The sequence below is a fragment of the Pleurodeles waltl genome, chromosome 2_1 (assembly GCF_031143425.1).
Source record: "Pleurodeles waltl isolate 20211129_DDA chromosome 2_1, aPleWal1.hap1.20221129, whole genome shotgun sequence".
In the NCBI taxonomy this organism is placed as follows: Eukaryota; Metazoa; Chordata; class Amphibia; order Caudata; family Salamandridae; genus Pleurodeles; species Pleurodeles waltl.
This window is the reverse complement of record NC_090438.1, coordinates 681,905,663-681,924,650: the sequence shown is the minus strand read 5'-3', so window position 1 is coordinate 681,924,650 and position 18,988 is coordinate 681,905,663. Positions and strand designations below refer to the sequence as shown.

At 42.2% G+C, this 18,988-nt stretch overlaps 1 protein-coding gene across 1 annotated transcript in view; it reads left to right on the top strand.

Annotated features, from left to right (window-relative positions):
* Window positions 1–18,988, top strand: part of TWSG1 (twisted gastrulation BMP signaling modulator 1) — an 83,755-nt gene that overhangs the window by 28,832 nt on the left and 35,935 nt on the right. Inside the window, exon 3 of the mRNA XM_069216599.1 lies at window positions 15,121–15,220. Within this exon, the coding sequence (XP_069072700.1) occupies window positions 15,121–15,220 (100 nt within the window). The remainder of the gene's footprint in view (window positions 1–15,120; window positions 15,221–18,988) is intronic.

Here is an 18,988-nt window from a genome sequence, read left to right as displayed (position 1 = left end):
GACATAATGGTGTTGCATGTAAAGCAAAATGGCTTTAGGCATGAAATTATGACTGCGTGGGTGTTTGACCTATTTTCATTGAATTTTCATGACCACATCTCTGCTTCTAAAATTGGAAGCACCCACAATTCCACTGAACTTTCCAGGCACGTGCAGAGTGCACGTTGCTTATGCTACACAAATGCACATTCTGCTTAGGTGCATGCTTACAGGACTGGATTAGTGATGGGGCCTTAAGGGCATTTTTACCAGGCTCAAAGGTGGGAGGAAACCCAAAATGTGGGAGGAGTACAGGATACTTTCAAGTACATGGTAGATTTATTGCTGTGACTTATTTGCTGCCATACACACGACTTGCCCCACTTCACAGAAGGTATCCCATGTTTAGTTCCAAAGTAGGGCTGACAGCTGTGTCAAAAAAGATATAGGTGAAATTCTTCATATCCACCATGTTACTTCACATAGAATAGATGTATATAGTGTGACTGATAACCCAAAATGTTGTTATGGTGCAAAATGATAAGACTGAAAGGAATAGGGAATTATAAGGCCAACTAATACAGCCAGATTACAAATCTTTTGCAGAGACGTTAATCTGAAATGTTCCGGATAGGGAGCTGAAGGGAATTCCAATGCTCAGTAGCTAGGAAAGGGAAGGAGTGGCCTACAAGAATGGTTCACCTAAAACATACAGCACAAGCACAATTTCTGTGGTGTAATGTAAATTTCACGAGGGATGATATAGAAGGAACCTCTACCTCTGATAGATCGACTAACTGATATTAAGAGCCCAATAAACAATAACAGTGTCTTTAAAATAGAACATTTGCAGATGAGGAGGCAATGAAGAATCTTCAAATGGATGCTAACAGGAGTATGAAGAGAAAGCCAGAGATGAGACTGGTGGCAAAGTTTTGAACAAACTGGAAAGGATGCTAGAGATAAGCACGGATGTCTAAATAAAGTGAAATTCTATAATCTAGGCAAAATATTTTAATGGTAAACTTGATATTGTTTGTTGATTGAGTGGATGATCAGGGTATTGTCTACATATAACAGGAGGGTGAAAGGAAAGTGGTCTCGCTCCACCTCCCAAATTCATCAAAACAGTCACAAAGAGAGAGCCTGCTTTCTATAACCTGTAAAACCTTTTGATCAGATGAAGGAGTGGCTCCTATTTAGTTTTTAGAAGAACCCTCACCCACTAACATCAGATAGTGCCATGCTTCATCATAAGAGATCCCACCGAGACACCTGGTGCATCTGGGCGTGCTTCGACGCCTGGTTTACAGCAGAGCAGGTTATTGATGTTTAAGGATCTTGATAGTTAAAATTACCTTAAGTTTTCCCTACCCCAAAAGGAAAAATTCAGTCCTGGGATTCTTTCTTAGGTAAGGTTCAATACAAGATTTGATGTGAGCGAGAGCGTTATGATCTCCCCCATCTACAGTCTACACGTTTCAGTCAAAGTCTTTGTTGCCCCTGTGGGTCAAATTACTTTCTTCAGGACCAAGTGATCCCTAATCTTATGTACCTGTTCCCTATTGGTGTGCACATGCTCACTACTACTCATGAACTTGTGCTGTAGTCGTAATTTAAAATCTCTGTTTATGCTTCAGGTCAGGAAAATCTCCTGTGAAAGTATATTAGGTAAGCTTCTCCTTAGCTTCATATGTATCTAGAGGTAGGCAGACCCTGTAGTCACACATTCCTAAGGATGTCTTTCCTATATTACACCTAGTGCATCCCCTCATGCACCTGTCTGATCAGTGAAAAGCTGTGTCCTCGTGAAATATGCCTGATGGAGTATTTTGAGCGGGATTCACCAAAAGTCTGCCCGTAGCGCTTCCTCCCCGGGGTACATGAATGCCTTCCCCGACTCATCATCTTCCAATCTGCAAATATCCCCCTCCCGACTCAGAGTGGCGGGGTGCCATTAGCTAGCAATGTGTTATATACCGCTGATATGGCGTGCCTGTGTAGTGGTGCGCACAGTACTTTAAACTCTAGGGAGCTCTCCTCTGGGTTCACCTCAGCCTATACAACCAAAGAGGAGGCATCTGATTTGCAAGTATCGCAAATATTGACTCCCTGCCAATGCATGCTCCACCTGAAGTGCCTCAAAAAGGAGACCCCCCAGTAGACCACATGTCCATAGTCATCCGGCTTCGAAATCCACAGGAGATCCCAAACTCCTTCTCCCCCTCAACCCCCACCAAACCCTGCCCCCTGATTCCTTGCAGTGGTGGCAATGCTTCGGCATCCCAGGGGGCATTTACAAAGTATGGATGCCCTGCTATCTAATATGCTTCATGGCTCTTCTCCAGGTCCCAATCACTATGGCGGTGTGGGAAGACAACAGTTTCAAATTCCCCTTACCATATAGCTTCCTATTATAGCTCCCCGGCTCCATTGCTCTCCTATTCACCGCCAAGGAGGGATCCTTCTGCTCTGTTAACTACCAGTTATTGATGATGACTAACTGAGTCACACAGTAATATAGATGGCGGCCCGGGAGAGCAATACCACCACCAAATATTTCCCTAGCCAATACAGACATCCTAATTCTGGGGGCTCAGACATCCCACAGTAACAGCCTTGTCATGGCCGCCATTTGTTTGAGAAAGCTGCCTCATAAAGGGAATTCTGCCGGGTGTACAGAAATTTAGGCCACTATATCATTCTGTAGAGCACTGCTTGTCCAAACAAAGACAGTGGTAGTCTACTCCAGCAGCCCACGTCCCTCCTATAGTCACTCAGCAGCCTGTGGAAATTATTATCATAAAAGAGCTGACGACCCCTGGTCACGCAGAGACCCAGGTAGCTAAACCCCTGCTCCTCGATGGGAACCGGATGCACCATATTTCCCTGGGCTCCCGTTCCGCTAGAGGGTAGATACAAGATGTGTGCCAGTTTATAGGTAATCCAGAAAAAGAGCCAAAGATATCACAGACTACGATATTCTAGAAATGGAGCTTTCAACTTGCTTATACAGTTCACATTAGAGGAGTGGACCAGAGCCCTTGAATATCCATCAACCATTTCAAGAAAAGTGACAGTGAAATTGATACTCCATTGGGTTTACAGACCGCATAGGATTTACCCAAAAACAAGAGATGTATGTCCTTGGTGCTGCAATGCAGATCTACTGCATATGTTTTGATGGTGTGTCAGATTGATATTGTGGCAGAGGGTGGTGGATGTGCTGTTGGCCGTAACTGGAAAGGCTGTAGTATTACACCTAATGAGATGCGTTCTGGGGCTTGGGAGTAAGGGTGCTAAACTCAAAGCTAGGTGTATTGACCTAGTCTTTATACCAGTATTACAATAAATAGCTATGGTTTGGAAGTCCTCAAGCCCTCCTCGCCTACTGGATTGGCTGACGGAAAAGGTAAAATGGCAATATGTACATCACATATAAAGGAAACTGCTGAATGTGAATGTGTGGGAAGCAATGCTAGAGGCTCTGAGGGATAAGAATGATATGCCTCCTTTGGACAGTTAAGACATTATTGATAATACCTTACATAAATGTTTTGTTGCTAAGTTTGAACAACACCTGGTTGGACGCTGTTACTTTATATAATATGCACCAATGTCCAACATAATTCTACGTGTTGCTCTGTAATGGGGCTCATATTGTATGAGAGTTTCTATTCTGGCAAGGCTGTGATGTTGACTCCTTCCTGCAAATCAATATGCAGGGCAGAAATTGGTAGTATGAGGATCTGAATGCCTTGTGAGCCAGTGCATACCCACATACATATTTAAGGATGACCCACCAACTATGCTCTCATCTTTTCCCACATTGAACAAGCTTTGGCAAAACCAATAGGTCTCACCTATGCAAGAGCAATTGGTTTGGCAATGTGTTTTAGACATGTTGGACACCATTGTGGCTGCAGTTCAGCATGGTTAGACATTAGTAGAATGGGGTGGGGTAGACTGGAGTGGACTCGATTGGGGTAGAGTGGAGTGAGGTAGATTGAATTGGGATAGATTTGGGAAGAGTGGGGTAGATTGGCGTGAGGTAGATTGTAGTGGAGCAGGGTAGATTGTAGTGGGGTAGAGTGTGGTGGGGTAGAGTGTGGTGGAGTAGAGTGTGGTGGAGTAGAGTGTGGTGGAGTAGAGTGTGGTGGAGTAGAGTGTGGTGGAGTAGAGTGTGGTGGAGTAGAGTGTGGTGGAGTAGATTGGGGTAGAGTAGATTGGGGTAGAGTAGATTGGGGTAGAGTAGATTGGGGTAGAGTAGATTGGGGTAGAGTAGATTGGGGTAGAGTAGATTGGGGTAGAGTAGATTGGGGTAGAGTAGATTGGGGTAGAGTAGATTGGGGTAGAGTAGATTGGGGTAGAGTAGATTGGAGTGAGGTGGATTGGATTGGAGTAGATTGGAGTGAAGTAGGTTGGTCTAGAGTGGGCTGAAGTGGATAGAGTGGGGTGGATTTGGGTAGATTGGGGTGGATTGGAGTGGAGTAGATTGGAGTGAAATGGGGTAAATTTTAGTGGGGTAGATTGGAGTAGACTGGGGTAGGGTAGATTGGAGTGGAATGTGGTAGATGTGGGTAGAATGGAGTGCAGTCTGGCAGATTAGGGTGTATTGGAGTGCTGTCTGGTAGACTGGGGTAGATTGGAGTGGAGTCTGGTAGATTGGGAAGGGTTGAGTGGAGCTGGGTTGACTGAGGTAGTTTGGGATAGTGTGGAGTGGGGTAATTAAGCTAAGATTCTGATTGTGTGCTGTAGATTGGGGTCGTGTGGAGTGGGGTAGTTTGGGGTGGGGTAGATTGGAGTGAGGTAGATTGGAGTGCAGTGTGGTAGATTTGGATAGATAGGAGTGCAGTCTGGTAGATTGGGGTGTATTGGAGTGCCATCTGGTAGATTGTGGTGTATTGGAATGTTGTCTGGTAGATTGTGGTGCATTGGAGTGTTGTCGGGTAGACTGGAGTGCAGTCAGGTAGATTAGGATAGATTGAGTGGAGTGGGTTGGAGTGAGGCGGGCTTGTGTGCACTTTAAATGTGTACAATTGTTTTTTGGGGTGCATCAAGGAGGGCCCTAGGCCCTAGACACTCTTGGTTTCTCATTTCCTAATTTGCTAATTCCTACAAGGAAAGAGCAAATTAGAAAATGCAAAACTATTCGTACATATGAGCCTTTATGCCCATAGAAACGAATGGAGCTGCAATCCCTAATAGCGATTGCTAATATTAAGAAATCGCTATTAGGGAATTGCTATTTTGTTAAATAGCATTTTGCTTTCCCTAAATAGCGATTTCTTAAAGTTAACTATTTAGGGAATGCAAAATGTGAGTTTGATACATCTGGCCCATAGTGACCAATTACGAGGCAGCTACAAGAATAACAGTTCAGCCGGCAAATGGTAAATAATGGGTGGGCTCCAAGCTCATTACTGTTTACAATATTACTTGCAGCAACTGCTCTTGCGCTCTGTTAGGCAAGACATAAAAAGGCGGGAAACTTACTCTTGACAAGGCAGGAGTAAAACCTTTTCCAGAGTGTGGGAAAAACGAGGTGTAGGGAAAGTAAATTTGCAGTTGCTTAGCTGAGTTTTGCATTGGCAAATATACATGCTTATATTTGCTCGTGTAATAACGTAACTCTCAAAAACGTACAGAAATACAGTTCCCTGGCCTACTGCTCTGAATTTGTGTGAAGTCCTGAATGATGCAAGTCTTCACCATGACAAGGGCGTGTACCCTCAGGTGCTCTTTTATGACTTCCTGTAAGAATTTGTCTCCTAATTTATTTTCAGCTTACCCATAATGGTTTTGCACAGATTGGCCATTATAATTATTCTATTCAAGTACTGTCATGCATCAAACACATTGTACTAAATGATCTCCCAGAGACATTATTTAAAGTTGCATAAAACGTAATCAAAAGTTGCAGTTTACATTTGTACATGAATGCAAGCGCTCGCCAGTCTTGCTTTCATGCTTCTGCAAGTATTTGCAATTTTTCAGGCGGCACTTTGGGAGCATCATAAGTAGAATCGAGAAGTTGTTGAAGTTTTCAAACGTACACATTTTTTGCTCTGGTACAAGTGTCAGTAATACAAACTGCTCTCACTGCACTTTCTTGGAGCGCTCACCCTAATAGGCATAACGTTAATATTAATGATCCATATGTACACGTCTGAACAACTTATGCCTATGGATTCAAATTTTGCTTTTAGTTGCAGACAGTCCTCTTTGAAACATACAGGCCGGCACTGCAGACTTTGCTAGCCAAACGTTTTGTGTTACACGGAGTTCAACCGGTTTGTCCAGTGAGTAAATTAAACATTAAAACTTGTCGTCACTGATCCCAAACAATATGACTTTTTCCTTGGGCAATAAGAGTTCCACATCTCAATACATTAGAATACAGGTGACCACTACCAGCATTTAATTTTCAAGATTTTGTTTACCTTACTCAATAGTGCTTATTTTGAGGTGGAACATCCATTACGACAAACGCAGTCGCCTTGTAAATTATCCTATGAGCAATGTGATTAATTGGAAGAACTGATCACACAGGCTGTAGTTCAAGCGGTAATAGCTGATTTGAAAACAGCTAAAAGCCTTGGACCAGTCAGCTGGCCGGCTCAATGATACCAGTTGTTTCCGGGTTTATTGCCTGAAAAGCTCCTAGTAGTGTATCAGGAAACCCTTACACGGGGTGAGCTTCCTAAAATGATAAGAGAAGTAGTGATCATACTCTTACTGAAACAAGGTAAGGACCCGACATATTGTTGGGCATATAGGTCTTTGTCAGTGTTAAATTCCTATTATAAAATATTGGCTAAAATATTGGAGTAGCTGTTGCAGGGTGTTGGTGAGGACCTGGTGTATACTGACCACAGTGGTTTTATACCAGGCAGGTGCATTGAATTAAATATTAGGCGACTGGCCAGTGTGATGAATGAGGCGGAGATCAGTGCCGAAGAGCTAGCCCTGGTATCATTAGGTAACAAAGAGGCTTTTGATATAGTAAGCTGGTAATATCTGCAGCTTTAAATTTATAAACTTTAGTCACTACTTCCTAAAAAGGGTCACACTTTTATATACAAAGCCATTCGCGAGCGTATGAACTAGAAAATATATCTCAGAATAATGGAACTAGAGAGAGGTACAGGGCAGGCATTGCCTGAAAACATACCTTATTACAAACGTCTTATATTATAACCTGGTGAATAGTGCTAAGTAGCTTATAATAATTGCAATGTACTTAGCAAAATGTGAAACTTTATACTGGGGGTATGTAAGATCTGTCTCTTAATGAGTTTTATCTTTCCACAGGCATGTACACGTTTATTGTATCTTGCATTGATTGTACTATGTTCACTGAATAAACTCAACAATAATACTAAAAAATGGTACTAACAAAGAAAAGGGAACGCCACAGTTCATGAGATGAATTGTCCTTGTTCTAGAAGTGCAACATATCCAAAAGATGATCCATATCCAAGCTGAAGCAAAAGTTCTTCTTCTATTAAATCATCATTAGATGGGAGCCATACTTCAGTATCAAAAATCAACTTTATTGGTAACAAAATCCTGCCCAGCCAACGTGTTCCGTCCCTGTAAGGAATACACCAATATTATTCTACAGTTCTTTGCTTACACACAAATACATATCCAATCCCATCCTATTTTACTTGTATTGCTTCACATTACCATTCAGTATTCCTTTAAAGCCACACCTATTGCCATTACTAATTATTGTGATATACGGCATAGTGTGTAGATGAGACAAAGGGGGTTATTCTAACTTTGGAGGAGTGTTAATCCGTCCCTAAAGTGACAGATATACCACCAGCCGTATTACGAGTTCCATAGGATATAATGGACTCGTAATACGGCTGGTGGTAAATCTGTCACTTTTCCGTCACTTTTGGGACGGATTAACACCTCCTCCAAAGTTAGAATAACCCCCAAAGTGTTTTTCCATATCTATATTCGGATGTAACACTGTAATAATTCTCATGTGATTCTTCACACACTTTATCAGAAATTACGAGAACACCTTATTGTGTTTCCACAGGGAAACAATAAAATAAGCACTCTTTCAGCTCTTTGAGACAGATGAGCACACATATTTACATTCAGGGATCTCGTTTCTCTTCCATAGCACTGGCTTATTATAATTTGGGCTCTCGCATATTGGTCCTGGCCTTGGGAGTAAGGGTATCCTACCACTTAGAATGGCAGGACTATTAGATGTTAACTTTTATTAGCAAAGGCTCAGTAGGGAAGAGATTTCTCGAAAGTTATCTTTTCATAGTATTTACTTCCTTTATGTTCTGTAATCCTACTATATTTGTGGGGATTATGGCCATTGCTTTGCAAGTGTACTGTACTACAGTGGTTCCTAACCTTTTGACTCCTGAGGACCCCCACTGAATCGCTACTGGAAGACTGGGGCCCCAAGCAATTTGTACGATTTAAATTTCAAACATTAAAACAGTAATTTGCAGAAAATACACAAAGAAGTACACACCAAACAAATGCTCTAATTACTAAAAATTGTAGTATTTGTTTATTGAAAACATATGCAAAAATTGAAAAGTTATAATGGGAAGGTTTGGCGTTGCATCTCGGCTACTAACTCTTCAATGTTTGGTTTTACTTCAGAAAGTTGAATCCATAGGTCAGATTCTACATGTCTCATGAAATTTCTATATTTATTTCTAGGTACATACGATCTTAGAAAGCTTTTTCACACAAATATGTGATGGAGAAAGGAGGTAAAACCTTAAAGGCCTCTGATCTCTCCAAAGTCCCTCTGTCACATCTATTTCATTTGTTTTATAGCACCTCTCATAGCAGTGTAGGGTGCCTGAGCACGTTACATCACACACACTGAGACCATGAATCATACATGTCTAAATACGGTCAGGTTTGTCTGTACCTAATGTAGATCCCTTCCAGATACGTTTAGGGGGGTTCATTGGACTCCTGTCTTCCCCACTTCAGATGGTAAGTTGGCATGTCTGCAGTGGCTAGTGGGTGAAAAAGAAATCCTCTAGGTGTGACCAAGATTAGCTTGGAGACACAACATAGTGCTCAGCAGGGACATATTCTCAGAAATCACTTATAATGAAAAGCTGATTGTCGTGTATGTCTCTGTGTTAGTGGATCAGTTTCATGAGTGGCTTTTTGGCATCAATTACCAGGATTATCAGTTATCCTCATTACCAGTGGCTCATTTTTATCAATGCATGAGTAGTACAAGTGGCTTAGTATGATTAGTAGTTAAGTACCATTAATCGCTCTGTATCCTCAATGGCTCAGTGTTCCCAATGGCACACTGTTATAATTGGCACATTGTTTTCTACTGTTAAGCATCACCAGTTCCTCTGTATCTTCAGTAACTGCTGCAGCTTGATGTAAAATGCTTGGACACTGATCAGATTGTCTAATAAGTTGAGGAACCTGCCCATCTCTTTATTACCCCAGGTTTGTAATGGTAGGGCACTCTCAGTGGACACTTCACAGGATAAATAGTTTTATTATGGTGGTTGTAGGACACACCTGGTTACCGAACATAATTTTTTGCCTTGAGAATGCAGTTTGATCTGCTCTTGAGAAAGGAGACCATTCCTCTTTTGGATTTGATTACGGATGTCCAATCCCCACACATTTGAATTCGGTTGTGATGCTTTCTGAAACTGAACCCGTGAGTATCCTATCACTTGAGGCAGTAGTAAAATGCTGTTAGGGCTGCAACATACTCTATACTATAATAATGTTTTCCATTGTGGCACAGTGTGACCTACTGTTACGATTTGTATCTTTGGCGTAAGCGTATAGCACCTTCCATGCCCCTGGTGTATTCTAAGTCACTTTCTGAATACTTCAGTTATATACTTGTGTGTTGGTCAAATATTTGGGCTACTAATAAAATGAGGCTCAGTATTCCTATCTTTCAGGGCTGTTCCTCACATAAGCATCCATGGGCCAGATGTAGCAAAGGGTTTTACCCATTCTGTGTCAATGGGAAAATGTGTTCGTACATATGGCCCCATGTGAGTTGGGGGGGGTGGGGCAGGTTGGGAGAGTGGGGTTCGTAGTACCCTAGTAGGCCATTTCAACTCTTAGTGCTAGGGGACAGTGACTGTGCTTGGAAGTGGCTCCAAGTATAGCATTGCCTATTCCAGACCAGCCTGTTGAAGTTTTTTTTTTCTTTTTTTACTGGTAGAAATTCCCTGTGGGCCTTCCGGACCATGTTGGTGAAAATCCAGGTAGGGTACTATTGACGTTGCCCTCCTATACCTTTTCCCTGGCCAGCTGGAGTGCTGTCAGGATGGGTGAAATTAGAAAGGCAGGCAATGTTGGACCAGGCAGGAGTGGTCAGCAGCAGGGTGTATACCAGTAAACAATGAGCCCTTTCTAATTATCAGGAGATGAGAGAACCTGTCTGCTCCAAAGAGAATGGTGAGCATTGTTTCAGTATAGTACTCCAGTTTACCCATGCTTGTGGACTCCGACATACCACAATTCTGAAGTTATTTCTGCATGACATGGCCTCCATGTTTTTATTATTAATATAACAGAGTATTTTTTCCACGTTGAACAACTTCCATCTGCCTTGGACCACAGCATTGGAGAAAGGAATTTAAGCATTTTACTGCGACCAGTAACACAGGTTTGCATAGTGGTGTAATTGTGGTCCTGTGTAGCAGAATGAACGTTTTTTAAAATAGTTTGCCATTTCTGAACTTCACAAAGTTGAGGTTAAACAAAAATATGCAAACCGCTAGCTTCGATTGCAGACACTATGTGGAATCATAATGCATAATTGTCCATAACCTATCCTTTATATAGGCATATAGGGACCCATTCAATCACAAAGTAAAATTTGGTTGTAAATGCAAGTTTAAACCAGTGTTTACCCTTTTTAGTCCTTCCTGGAAATAAAAAATAGATTCTTTACAGAAAGATATGCATTTATTACAGTAAGAATGTAGAGAAGGTCTGTGAATATCACCCAGTGCATGACAAGTGGGCATTTCAAGGCTGGCCTGTTATGTTTGTAGGCTATCCTAAAATCCACTCTGCCCTCTTTTCACTCTGGAAATGGCTGGAGATTTACTTCACCATGGGCAGGTTTAACACCCTTCCAGGTAGGAAAAGGGAACAGATCACCCCAGATTTACTGAGGCTGTAGGGAAAGGTCTTCCTATATAAGGAAAAATGTCTTCGCCAGGTAGAATAAATAGAAAAAATGCATTTGCGCGATGAAGAGATGGTTCTGAGGCTGTCCTTTATTCTGCCAATTGTTCCTGTCCATTCCCAGAAATCTAATCCATGCTAAATAGGCAGTAGTTTACACCCTCTGTCCTTCATGGGCTCAGAGGTCGGACATTGTCATCTGAGCCAGGGTTGTTGTGTTGTTGGTCTATTCTCCCAGACAAGCATTTGTATTCTATCTAGCTCTCAAGGAGCTATACATGGCACAACTGATTTTAAGCCAGTTTTGGCTCAAGCAGACTACATTTTTCTAAAATTACTTTTCCACTGAGGTTAACAAAACCTGATTTAAGCACTAAACTCACATTTAAAAGTTAAATAAGAAATAACATTGGAGAACCTTACTAGCACTTTCGCAGGTGCAGATATGAGATTAAATATTTTGATCACACTTAGTTAGGCCTGCCCTATTGTAAACGTAGCTGGACCAACAAAGGGAAATAGCTTTTAGGCCTCCGCTGTGAGGGTACACCTTTTAAATATACCTTTTTTATAGTTTAGGAACGCTGCCTTGTTGACTAAGAAGGCACACTTCAGGTGTGACATTTAATATATAAAAATATGTATTTCTACATGGCGATGGTACTTTTCCTTGACATATGTTAACTGCAGTGCCTTTAAGCCTCAATGTAACTGCAGCACATTGGTACTCCTGGCAGCAATATATTTTTGTCATATTTGTGGGTGGTGTAAATGTGTACTGCAGCCCACAAATGCCATTTAACTCCTCTGCCGTTGGTGCTTACGTCTGTGTCATCTATTATGGCCTTTCACGAAAGTTAAATAGACCAATTTGGTGAAGTAATTTTTACCAATATCGTTTTAGAGCCAGAACAAATGCGCTGTGACACTGATCAGTGTCAGAGTGAACAGATTCCTAATATCAGCAAGAATAGGGCCTGGAAGAAGGTGTAACTATGGGGTGACCATGCAGTAAAATCAAATTCACTACAGTAGCACAACAATATTAAACCCCTCTTAAGAGTGTTAACATGGAATATTAAAATGCCAATCTTCCGCCCGCAGGGTTTGTCACGGGAGTGGGGGGAGGATTGGCAGGAGCCAGAGGGGGATACCAACTCAAAATCCTTGCCTACTACAGTAATCTGCAAGTGCCCCTCCCTCCCGCTCCTATCTTCAAGATGGTAATATTTCCTCCCTGGACCGACCCCAGATCTTAAACTTTCTCGGGCCCCCTCTAGCCTTGTATGGCACTTTTTCTGCCATCATATATAGGTCCTTTCCCGTTTTCCAGCTCTATATGAAATTTGATATCTAAACGTGAAAATGGATGGAGGCTGAGTATTGCTGCTTGTAGTAGTGTCAAAGTACAGCATCTTAGCAATCGTAGTCCTTCTTTTACTGCCAAATGCCCACAAACATCTGAAATTCTTCAGTTAGGTCTACATGTACCTTAAGGTATTGTGGAATATGAGAAGGGGGCAGTATCTATTGGAGCCTTGTTCCGAACCATTATATGCAACAGAATTGATTCAGTATTTGGCATTGCATCTGAACAGTAAAATGTAGCAGCATCTATGTGAATCACACAACTCCAGTTTATTGATGTATCACTAATTTTTGCCAATAACATATTTTTCAGTTCTTTTCTGAATTGAATGTTCTAGTATTCTGTCATCAGGCAAACAAGCGTATGTGTGGAATTCTTGATTTGATATTTTAGCTTGCACCCCACCCTTCCCACCAGAGAGTTAATGTATATCTAAAAAGAAAGCATTTACTGAATGGAGGTTTCGAAAATTGCTACATTAAAAATACCATGTTTGTGCAGTTAGGAGTCTTTTTGGTAATGCTTGGGATGAAAAATGCCTGCCTCATTGGGAAACATCCCTAGCTGGATTTCATAAACCGCTTAGTCGCAACACATTGGGTCTGTGAATCCTTGATGTAGTTTCCTGAAAGGTGCCAAGCAAATACAAAATATATTTTTAAACAGCCATTGATTGTGAAAATGAACATAGTGCTGCCATAAAAGCGTTTTTGCCCTCATCTTTTAGGTCTGACTTGACAGCACAGCTGTTTCCAGAACTTATCTGATCCACAGAAAGAAGCCTCCCTTCTGGGTTTAATCGCGCAGAAGCTGCGTGCTTCCTCTGAAAACAAGTGCATGCATTTGCAGAGATGATTCTCAATATGGTTGGCCTGAGTTGGTTATGGTCAGGGCCACTGGGATTACACAGCAAGGAAGGACCAAATTGTGCAACAGGTTTACTAAATTATGTGGCATAAAATGCAAAGCATGCTGCATAATGTGGCTCATTTTGTGTTAGTATCAGTTCATTATTTTGTCATTTTTACACATATTCACACTCTCTGGACAAGGTTTCACCTTACACAACAATATACATTTGAAAGTTGAACATTCAATCTTTGCTCAATGCCTTCCACTGCACAACACGCATCACTCTATTTTTAGTCAATTTAAACCATTTGAGCTAGAAACACAATTGTTTTTTTTGTTATTTTTTGCTAAAAGCTGCAAATCGGGCAGCAGATCAAGGAACATGGGGCAAACCCATGTTTATGCTAATAACGCTGCTGACGTAGAATCGCATAATTCCAGTGGCCCTGGTTATAGTGACAAGCTAATGATGAAAACAGGGGGCTGAAATTATTAATGGTAAAACCATATGAAATGATTGCACCCTTTAGAATCGAGCATAAACGCAGCTTGCGCCGCCAGACATCTGATTCACCATGAGCCTCTGAATGAAGCCCTCTTTATTTAGCACAGCTTGTGCTTTCTTTAATCTGAATGAGAATTCAGCACTATACTATAACTACCAAGTAATTGGAAATCCGTATCTCTGAGATCTGGTCTTCATCACTGCAGTCCTCACTTTGAGAAGGCTGTTGTATAAAGGGAAACAACCTTTTTTTTTCTCGTTTTTTTTTTAAAGTGTTAAATATATTTTAGATGCATCAGAGGATGTCTGAGCCACTTTATACTACAAACTATGTATATCAGAAAATCAACAATATAAAATGGCCTCAGCCTTTCACACTTCTGTGGAGTGTTATTTGGCAAAGGGGGAGCAGTGTTGGGTAGGTAACAGCAATGAAATTCACATTTAAATCTAAAGCAGCGTTTCCCAAAATGAGAGTTATAAGATGATTTGTGGTGGGTCGGGAAAGTCCAAACTATAACTAAAAATGCCTTTAAATTCTGTGTTCATCTTGTCACATTGCCGGAGCTTCGAGCACAGAGGTCAAATTCCAGGTTGCTATTCTTTCAACAAGGGGATTGGTGTTTACTTTTCTTTCTCAGACTGCAAATTGAGAAGAGTTTTTAAAATGAATTAGAGTATGAAAGTAAAAGCTGTAGGTTACTTTTTTGCAGTACACAATAATATGCAAATACCTGTAAATGAAGTGTATGCCTTTAGCAGTAAGGAAAGCAAAAATAAAGCACATTTATTGTAATTATGAAGTGTGATGGAAACAAAGATTTTAATAGGATTAAGACAATTCGAGACACTTTTTACTTGGTGATGCACAAATGATAAATATTCACAGAAACACAGTTTCAACACCTTATCATTTGTGTGCTATATAAATAGTTGTATCAAATATATATTTCTGTGCATATTTAGTGGCCATTTCAGTGGAAAATTTGCTGTCTGTAAATAACAATGTGCCACCATACGATGCTTTAGTTACATTTTAAAATTGGCCTCACGACCTTTATTGGGAGGTGAGTCACAAAAGTTTGTTGTTCTAAAAAGTGGATTGTGTTTTTAAAAGGTTTCGGAACCACTGGTCTAAAGTTCGTTTATTGAAGAAGCATATATCAAACTGTGGCCATGCTTGCAAATTAAATGTGTGACATTCTCATGTTCATTGAATTTGCAGGAGCTTTGCCAGTGCCGCCCAAGTGACGGAAACTGCTCATGTTGCAAGGAATGCATGCTCTGTCTCAGCACACTGTGGGATGAGTGCTGTGACTGTGTGGGTAAGTTGTGCATTGAATTACTTATTGTAATTTTACTTTGGAAACTGGCAGCTCATTCCTTCATGCAGAGGACGTGTGTGTCATTGTTCCATGCTTCTCAACACAGGCCACAGAATGGCTCAGCGTTTTTGGCAGAAAGTTAAATCACCTTTAGAGCACAGGTTTTATATCATCTGTAGCTGATTGTGGCTCAAAGTTTTCGTGAACTGGAGGAGTGATGTTTGGTAGTCTAGTGGTCTTTGACACAGAAAAATTCTTGAAAACATTTGATTTTGCCTTGTTCTTGAAAACCCTCCACAATTATCCATGGTATTTTTTTTATTTCCTCACTTTTTTATTTTTGTCTGGCGGGGTCTTTGATCACACTTTGTTAGGAGATTGCACACTATGTGAGCAACGAAGAGGAGATTTACGGTGAATACCAGAAAGCTCATTCCCACCCTCCAAACACATTGGTGCATTTTTTCACATCCTGGGTGTCCTGCTTTTTTTTCCATGCTTTTTCACTTCAGAAACCTATGACCAGAAACCCTTATCAAGGCAGAGAGTGGAATTTGTCAGTTTGACCCTTAGTATTACTACCCAAATGAGATGCACAATATTTTATTTTCCAGAAGTGCCAAATTGTAATGTGTTGTTTCGTTTCATGAGCAGGAGACCAATTGTTCGCCATGCATGGACAGCACATCCATAGCATTATGCTTTCAAGTACATTTTAAGAGATACAGCTCTGAAGACAGGATTCAATTCTGCGTATTTAGTGGAAGCTTTAAGCACCTTTATCCTTAGTAATTCAGCATTTGCTCTTGGTCGCTAAATTGTACTCTCGTTATGAGCCTTAGCCACACAAATGCTCATTATTATGTGGTATTCAAAAAAACAGGACAGAAGGTTAAAATGCAGGAATTGTAGTTTGAGTGTTTCCAGTGAAATTACTGCATCACTGTAGTTGTGCATACTTTAGGGCTTGTCCTAGATCATTTATAATCTTCTCAACAGGTTTACAAAAGTTCAAGCGTTTCCCTGTGAGGTCAGAAGGAATCTGCACAGTACTTTAGCTGTGATACATTCATAGGCATGAATTCCTCTTCTACCTTTGATCTCCTTTGCACTTAATGATGTAAGAACCATGCAGAGGTTCCAATCTGAATTGCATTGTTGGTACCCACTGGGGCTATTTGGCCTCCGAAACCATTGCCCATACCATGGCAACTGTGTGGAAACAAAATACCTTGTTAGTTGTTAAGAATTCAGACACTGACCACTATCCAAGTTCGGTTAGTTGCATTTAAATTCTAGTCCTCTGTTACTATTCCTTACTTGCATGCTACAAGTAGTTTATTTTTGTATTTGCAAACACCTGCATTTCATTGGTAAGCTACTAGGAAGTAAATTCCTGCCTTTGTTGAGGCTACTTTTTAATGGAGCAGCACTTTAGGTTAGTGATTGAAGAAAAGAGACCAAGACATTCTCAGATATGTGGTCTTAATTTCCACTACACTGTGGTATTTTTGTATATTAGAATTGAGTTCACCTGTGGAAAGGGGGGGCTTGGAAAGAAAGAGAATATGCAGTTCTACGCATCTTTCATCCGCACAGTATATCAAACATGAAATCTGTGCCTGCGAATAAAAACATTTGCGAAGCTGTAAGTGAATGTTGCAGCTCGAGACTAGAAAGCAAAAGTGGTAAGGACATTTGTTCCCGGTTGGTTACATATTATCCTTCTAGCAGCTAATCTGATCAGCGTCTGAATCAAACCGAAGGGTTGATGTTCACACATGATGTCATAATATGGATAACTTGACATGGTCCACTCACTGGAAAATGACCTGGATGCTGCCCTTTACCCTACCCACATCCACCATGACTCCTTTTGTTTTTTTCCTCTTTAATTACGTTTATATAAAGTACAAAATAAAACTGAAAAAACAGAGCAATACAGGAAAACAGACCGCAAACACAAGTCTGACACAATATTTAATACATTGCTTCACAAGGCTCCCCCATGCACCTCCTATCGTCATGCGATGCGTCTCAATTTGACATCACAGGCCACACATTCAAGGGTTTCCAAACAGTATTTCAGTGCTTGTCTGGTTCGGCAGCCACAGCAGATAGTAGCAGCATGGGGCCAAGACATCTATAGAGTAGGATGGTTTGATTAGGAGTTTGTTGTGCAGTTCAGGTTGATCATTACAATATCTAATCCCAAATAGTTATTATTTGATTGCTTGGGTCCGTCCCGTCCCAGCTCTTCATCACCAATTGCTTGGCTAGCAACAATCAATCAATCAGGGATTTGTAAAGCGCACTACTCACCCGTGAGGGTCTCAAGGCGCTGAGGAGGGGAGGAGGAGAAGGTGGGGGGGGGAGTTGCTGCTACTGCTCGAACAGCCTTGTCTTGAGAAGTTTCCTTCCTGAAGGTAAGGAGGTCTTTGGTCTGGTGCAGGTGGGTGGGAAGAGTGTTCCACGTTTTGGCAGCGAGGTGTGAAAAAGGTCTACCGCCGGTTGTAGTTCTGCGGACGCGTGGGACGGTTGCGAGGGCGAGGTCAGCGGAGCAGAGATGCAGGGGAGGGGAGTAGAAGGAGACTCGTTTGAGGTATTCTGGTCCGGTGTTGTGCAGTGCTTTGTGAGCGTGGGTGAGGAGTTTGAAGGTGATTCTCCTGTTGACTGGGAGCCAGTGCAGGTTTTTCAGGTGGTTTGTGAAGTGGCAGTGGTGGGGGATGTCCAGGATGAGGTGTGCGGAGGTGTTCTGGATGCGTTACAGTCTCTTCAGGAGTTTGGCCGTGCTTCCTGCATAGAGGGCATTGCCGTAGTCCAGTTTGCTGCTTACGAGGGCTTGGGTGACTGTTCTTCTGGATTCGGTGGGTATCGATTTGTAGATCTTTCAGAGCATGCAGAGGGTGTTGAAGCAGGAGGAGGAGATGGTGTTGACTTGCTTGGTCATGGATAGTGAGGGGTCCAAGATAAATCCTAGGTTGCGCGCGTGGTCGGTGGGACTCGAAGCAGTTCTGAGAGTGGCAGGCCACCAGGAGTCATCCGATGCGAGGGTGTGGAGCCGAAGATAAGGCCTTCCGTCTTGTCCGAATCGAGTTTGAGGCAGCTGCTCTTCATCCATTCGGTGATGGCCTTCATTCCTTCGTGGAGGTAGGTCTTGGCGGAGTCCTTGGTGAGGGAGAGGATCAGCTGGGTGGTGTTGGCGTATGAGATGATGTTGAGGTTGTGGGATCGGGCGATGTTAGCGAGCGGGCAATGTAGACGTTGAAGAATTTCGGGCTGAGGGACGAACCCTGGGGTACGCCGCAGATGATTTTGGTGGCCTCTGAGCGGAATGGGGAGAGGCAGACTCTCTGGGTTCTGCCAGTGAGAAAGGAGGTGACCCAATCCAGGGCTCTGTCACGGATAACAGCATTGCTGAGGCGTGAGCGTAGGGTGTGGTGGAAGACGGTGTCGAACGCGGCCGAGAGGTCCAGGAGGATGAGGGCTGCGGTTTCACCGCTTTCCAGTATGGTTCTGATGTCATCGGTGGCGGCGATGAGGGCGGTTTCGGTGCTGTGGTGGCTGCGGAATCCAGATTGGGAAGGGTCCAGGGTGCAGTTCTCCTCTAGGAAGCGGGATAGTTGTCTGTTGATGGCCTTCTCGATGACTTTTGCGGGGAAGGGGAGCAGGGAGATATGCTGGAAGTTCTTGAGGTCCTTTGGGTCTGCCTTGGGTTGTTTGAGGAGAGCGTTGATCTCAGTGTGTTTCCAGCTCTCCAGGAAGGTG